Here is a 7,186-nt window from a genome sequence, read left to right on the forward strand (position 1 = left end):
GACGAACACAACCTTCATGCACGATGCATGAATTGCTACTGACCAAATTGCACGTGTGGTCTGAAGAGAAGTGGTTGTTGAGTAAAAGTTGATGGTGCAGATGGCGACTGTAAATAAATTTGTGATAACTGTTTGAAATAAATATACAATGGTAAAATAAATACAATAAAATGATTAAGTGATAAAAATTTAACTAGGTGTAACTGGCATTTTGCCTTAAGGCAAGTTGCATCAACTTCCCGGTTTGTTCAATAGTAGACTTGAACTAGCAGGGCATCGTGCCTTACGGCAAATTGCTGTTACTTCGCGTATCAAAAACAAAAAAATTATTTAAAAAAAACTGCAAAACTGAAAAAAATTGTTTTTCGAGAATTTTAGACAAAATTTGACATTTTTGAAAAATTGATTTTTCGGAGACGCTGGACCTGCCTTCACAAAAATTTACCAGTTATTCATTACAAGTTATATTTTTGAATTATTTAAATCGGACGCTCTGTTATCCCAAAAACTGAAATACCATTTTTAGCACTTTTTGGTCCGTATCTCCGAAACGCCTAGACCTGCCTTTGCCAAAATCTAATCAGCGCGTCTTTATATCATTAGGAATCGACTGTTTTTTGAATTATTCAAATCGGTTTGCGTGTTTGCGAAATTGTCGACGAAAATTGGTATCCGCACAAACACACATACATTTTTTCTAAGGTATGCCAAAATGTTCAGAAACCTCTGAAATGTAAAGATATATCAAAATGTTAATTTCGATTTTTTTTTGCGATTACTATAACTTGAGATTGAGAATTGAAATTGAGATTTACCTATTTAGATAAAATTTTCAACTGTATCGAATTTTCGAAAATAAAGTTGTTGCTTTCACTATAAACTAATCAATACTATTTTCAATACATATCGTTTAAGGAGATATGCTAAGCCAAAATTCTAAAAAAACGTTTTTTTAATTTTTAAAGCTTGGCTATTGAAGTCTTGAATTCAAGACCTTGAATTTGAAGAATATGTGAGCAACAGGATTTTTTAAAATTTAAATTATTTTAGAAAATACAGCTATCTGTCCTGATGATTCTCTTCTGTTTCCTTACTTTTGCAAAACTTTAAACGTGTTTTTCTTAAAACTGTCTTTCTTAAAACTGTCTTTCTTAATACGATATCCACGATTTCTCGAGTTCTACAGGGCCGACTCACTTGAAATTTTCAAAGAATCTTCTTTATAGACTTCTCTAGCATATTCTAGTCTCATCTCCCAATATCAATTTTCATTATTTTTAAAAACGAAACTCAAAAAAGAGATAAGAAAGAGATCTTTTTTTTAAACAGTAGCCTTTTGTTCAATTATTTTTTTAATTGAATCCTAGTACATGCCATTGCAACATCATTGTTGATTATTAATCTTTAATTTTGGATTACTAGGAAGGTTGCAATGAGACACGATTATGTACCAATTTTTTGTGATCCCCCATTTCAACAACTGCTCATTTTTGAAATTATTAACATTTTTTATCACAATTTTTCTGCACTTTTGTTAATTAAATTATTAAAAAAAATTCATTGCTTTTGTTTATGGTGATTTAAAAATGACCTAAAATTCTCCTTTTCCTCTACACTGGAAAACCCCCTAAAAAAACATAATATCAGTAAGTATATAAGTGCAAAAACATGCGCTTGTATATCTTAAAAGCGCAACCCATTATTCAACTAAGTTTCATCAGAAACAAAATAATTATTATTTTTAAACTCGACCGATCTTTTCTAAACGCTATTCAGCGCTTCCAACCATATCTTTCGATTAAAATTGGTCCAGTAAAAAGTGGATGAAAAATGTTGCATTTATCTGCTGATTGTATTCGACTTTGGAACATGCTGTGTATAAAAAATATCTGCTGATTGTATATAATTGGTTCCGCCGATGGTCGTGGATAAAGAGACCTTATTGAGTTTCTTATGGCATTTTTAATTCTTCCAATTTTTTTTTTTGAAAAAAAAAACGCCCAAAATGTCAAATATTGATTTACGTACGTACTCAGACAGACATATCTACCATCCTGATCTCAAACGATTCAGAATGACTTGAAACGTCTAAAAAACAACACAAGCGGGAAGAATTTTCTGGCGGAAACAAACTTCTTTGAGAAGTTAATAAAAATAATATTAAAACCGCCAGAAAAACTTAGCAATGTTTGGCAGTTCCGGCAAAAAAATATCAAATACGAAATAAAAAATTAGGATACTTTATTTTAAATAAAACACAGGCAGAATTTAATCATAAAATTCAAATAGAATTCACAATAGTCTTAATGAATGGAACACTCAATAAAAACAAATCATTTCCCGTTCCACCTTAACTAGTAAATATGCTATTTGCTGTGCAATAATTAATTGCGTTAAATTAAACATAGCAAAATGAAATGTTATATTCAACTTTATTCATAAATATACTATATGTATATAATAAATTATTTGCGTTTTAAGTATAAAATAAATTCAGGTCTTTGATTGGAAATCATTAATTTCTAACTAAAACTAAATGTTAAGTAAATGAATACAACACTGAGTGCCACAACAAAACTTAAGATCACAAATTAATGTTTTTAACACATAAGTGAATAAAAAGAATACTGCATGTATTTATAGTGAAACAAAAGAACATGATTCTGTATATAAGTACCATATACAAAATTTCTATATTACATTTCATCATTAGACAATTAAACTATATATAATTCATAAAGTAATAACAGTGGATTATTGAAAACTAATTTTAAGTTTAATAAAAACGAGTACTAAAATATATATCGATTGGCATTACTTGTAATTCCTGATCCTCCACTGCAACCGCTCGGAGAGTCGTCTTCGTTATCCGAATCCGATTTGTCTTTACCAAAAAGCAGTGAAGTATTTGTATTACTCGATTTATTAAACAAATTCTCCTCCTCGAAACGCTTATTATCACGCCTTATCAAATCCTGGAGATCCAAAGGTAAATCTTCGAAGTCAATATCGCAATCTTCTGAACAATGTTTCATGTTGAACATGTCTTTGTCCTTATTTTTCAATCCATTATAAATCATAGTTTCTCCCAATCTTAACTTCTTGGGACTGTCAACACCGTTTTGTTTAAGCTCTTGCGCCGAAATACTTTGCGTGCCAATTATTTTATAAAATAATATGTACGGAGTATTGTAAGGGTTCATTTCGTCCAAATCTTTAAACGATGCATTGCTTACCACACTATCATTAAACTTATACCAATGTTTATGTTTATCCATAGCATAAGTGTAATAATGTCCACTGTCCATGTTAACACCATCGTGAACCACTGCAGCATATAACATATAAAAAACTTTCACAGGCTGTTTGTTTGACATAACAACCAAATGCACTTTTTCATTATGATGTATTTTGTGAGATAACTTCTTCCTTTCATGCTGAACCGCATCATACCTGAAGTGCTTCAGAGTCAAAATCAAATTTTGTGGTGCGCCCAAAATGGTGATAGACCGTTCGGCATCGCACAACGTTTTACATTGTCCACAAGAATATTTATTCGCACCTTGTAATTTTTCCTTCGACAGATAATAATCAAGTAGCCATTGCACCGAGTACGATTTTTCACCAGATGTCGTGTTGTTGTCCGGAAAAGCTAATTGTAAGTCTCTAAATGTATCATGGTTGTTGCTTCGTGAGCGGCAAGCCATGCATTCGTAACAAGTCAGCATTTCTCCGTTGAAGCAAGTTTGAGTGATTGTTTTGCAGTCTGTGTTGAATAAGGGTTTGTCCGGTTTCGAGGTATAAGGGTTTGATGAACTGCTTGAATCCATATCTGAATGAAATAGAAAATTTGAACTGTAAGTGCCAATCGCAAAGTTGTAAGGGTACTACTTATCACTCAATACTGATCATACATCAACATTAAATAGATACCTGCATTAAAAAAACATTGTGCACAGGGTTTTTAAAATAGAAGAGATAGATATATATGCACAAATTCCAAGTTTTGGAATTTAGCATTGTTCGGTAAACTTAGCGGCGTACGATGATGATACAACTACACATTCAAATTGCAAAAATCTGTTTCAAATTGTTGATTTATTGTTCTACAATGTTCTTCAAATACAATAAGACAGTCCAACGGTTATAATATGTATGTTATGAGATTTCCCAAGATATGTTAATGAGAAACGGAAAATTTGAACAATTTCATCAGTTGTAATAATGATTTTCCACACACTTTTTTTGCCATTCAAATAAAGAGATACTTCCAAACTAAATTACAAGCATTTGCTATGATAAAAAGTTGCGTTTTGGAATACCCTTGCAAATAAAGAAAAAATTACGAAAATATTTTCATTTTTAACCATTTTACAACTAAAAATAATAACGTGGCCCACTTGTTTCCACCCGACTATACATTTATATCCATCTTACTAAATAAAACAGCAATGTTTCTTGAGAATGGCGAGCATGGACGAGCCTAACACATAATAGATATATACTGTGTTTAAACAGAGAGAGCTAATAAAGGGTATAACTAAAGCTAAAAGCCTTAAATTATTTCATAAGCTTAAAAAACAAAATCCACAGTGCTGAAACAAATGAATGGCGTTTCAAAGTATTGTATGTACCTATGGAAATAATTGCCTAAAGATATGAGCGATTCAGCACACGATTGTGGTTACGCTATATTGAAAGCACTATTAGAGAACCATTTATAAAAAAAAGCTTATAAGAATTGATAAAACTAATAACTTACCTATTTCAATGTTACTGCTACTGCTCTTAAGAATTATTTTATCACTAGAAAATTTATCATCAGTCTCCATATACTCATTACTGTTTTTAGAAGTTCCAGGCAGTTTGCTTTTAGTAAACATATCACTATTACTTTGAAAATTTACATCATCTGCAAAACATAAAAAAAAACACTTTTTTTAGAGCAGTTACTTAAGTATGTATATAAATGTTCAAAATATATAAGAATTATTCCTCAATCATATTAATTACAAACTATAAATAAATAAACTTGTCAAAATAAAACTAAGAAACAAAAATAAAATACCATTATTATTTGAAAATCTCATGGAACTCGAGTGATTTAGTTTAGAATAAGGCCAGTTGTTCAACCGGAATCTTCTTTTATTTATGTTTTTTTGTGAAAATTTGCCACAAGTATTAACTTTAGTGCATCAACATGAAAAAGAAACAATAATATAAATCATGAGGAAAAAATCATAAATTTTCTAACAGTAAATAAAAATGGTATTTGGGTGTGTTTTATAAACTAATAGCTTGATACATTTTTCTTCCAGAGTTAAAGTAAATTGCTTTTGCTGATTCAGATTTTTTTTTGCTTAAATAAAATATTAGATAAAATGCACTATGAATTATACAAATTGAATGATGGTAATAACAAATTTAGGCTTATTCTAATTTGATTGAAATTAGAGTATATAAGAATACACTAAAATATTAATGAAAAAAAGAAATATTTACCTGTGTTAGCTACTTTCGCTTCTGTGCCAAGAGTTCTGTTCAACTGTGTTTCTTGCTCATGCAATGTATCTAATAAATATCTGTAAATAATTGAAAAATTAAAAAACAATACATCTACTTTCAAGATAATTAAGTAATGACTAACACAAGAAATTCAGAGCTGTCATGGTATTGGCCTGGCGTAAACCCAGGCGGTCTGGCTATCTGCAATATGTCTTTGGGTGAAATATAAGGACGATTTGAGTAACTTAATAAAGCAAATAAATGAGCCAATTGCTTCATTACAATCCCACGTTTACCACCACTCGATAAGATAACTTGCTTGTAAAATCTAAAAAAAGATACCACAATTAGTAATTTTTCATATTGATTATACTTTTACAATATACATACTGTCTGGTCATAAATAATGATTGAAGAACACTATTCATGTAACAAGTATTTCCTAAGTTATTCAATCCAACTTTGCTTGAACCGGGTGTGGACATTCTTACAATACTCATAGATGCATTGCATTTTAAGACCCTTCTATAATCAGCGGAAGGGCCAACATTATGTACAAAATTCACCTAAAATCAAATTTTATATTATTGTGCCAAAACATATTCCTGAAGAAGAAGTAATACTTACAACATCCTTATGGCCTTCAATTTCATTTGGAAATACTTCTAATAAAGCTGTTATTATATCAATCAATCTTTGCCTGGTCAAATTAGCACTAATTGAATCTTCTCGAGATAATTGATTTAACACTACCATTAATCGTGGCAAAACCTAAGTTCAACATTATATTAAAACAGCAATTATATTAAATTTCATCAAAGGATAAAAACTAAATTGTACCTTTTGAAGCAAAAGTGGCGTATGCAAAACAGTTGTGAGCATGTGCTCAACAACTGGTGCTATGGTTGATCTAAACAATGGCATGGCCAGCCCTGCCAATAAATTTTCTATAACCAAACTGCTGGCTGCAAGCATAACATCCCATCTGCCTTCTTCCTGTTACAAACATAAGATATAAGTAAAATATTACCTAATATAAAACAATCTGTAAAGTAACAAATATACCTGCAACCCCTTCATAAATGTAATGGTCCACTCGGTCAAACATGGTGTGTAATTACAATACCGGAGCCACATAAACAATCTGCGTAATATTCTTAATAATGTTTCATCATCCCCAGGATTTTCTCTCAAAAGCCAAGATACAGCTCCAGGCACAATGTTCGGTTCTACTAATGTTAATATTATAGACACTGCTGCACATGGTTCGCTAGAATCTAATCAAAAAAACGGTTTATGAGAATTATGAAAGTAATCATATAAGACTACACAATTAATATATACCTGCTTTTGATAAAACAAGATACAACTTCTTGAGGCAAGCTGATACAACTTGTTCTTTTAAAGTATTTGGCAAATTGTCACAGGTTTCTTTAAAGAAATCACGAACTAGATTGACATTTTCTAGAAATCTTGATAACCCAGTTTCCCTTGGGTTGTGCACATGAGCTAAGCAGTGTACTATGGTTTCAAATAAGTTGACAAGATTAGATCCAACAAGCAAATGACTTCGGTTTTGTCGGATAAGTTTTATAGTCTGTATTATTTGCTCCAGATCTACAGGCTGCACTTCAGAGCGCTCGTCCACCTCATTAACGTGCTGTTTGACTGCCATACTGTA

At 31.1% G+C, this 7,186-nt stretch overlaps 1 protein-coding gene across 2 annotated transcripts; it reads right to left on the minus strand.

The window, feature by feature from the left end:
- Positions 1-2,566: 2,566 nt before the first annotated feature.
- LOC113363426 (ubiquitin carboxyl-terminal hydrolase 35-like) lies at positions 2,567-7,181 on the minus strand (the record flags this gene model as incomplete). 2 transcript variants are annotated; one of them, XM_026605931.1, is given in 10 exon segments in its annotated part: positions 2,567-3,832; positions 4,763-4,912; positions 5,069-5,185; positions 5,503-5,582; positions 5,648-5,833; positions 5,896-6,071; positions 6,133-6,276; positions 6,346-6,501; positions 6,571-6,782; positions 6,850-7,181. In XM_026605931.1, coding segments are annotated over 10 exon segments (2,592 nt in total). In that variant the 3' UTR covers positions 2,567-2,792.
- Positions 7,182-7,186: the final 5 nt, after the last annotated feature.

Source organism: Ctenocephalides felis, unplaced genomic scaffold (genome assembly GCF_003426905.1).
Source record: "Ctenocephalides felis isolate EL2017-DRISC unplaced genomic scaffold, ASM342690v1 CF-g0.4_SCAFFOLD_00845, whole genome shotgun sequence".
Taxonomy (NCBI): domain Eukaryota; kingdom Metazoa; phylum Arthropoda; class Insecta; order Siphonaptera; family Pulicidae; genus Ctenocephalides; species Ctenocephalides felis.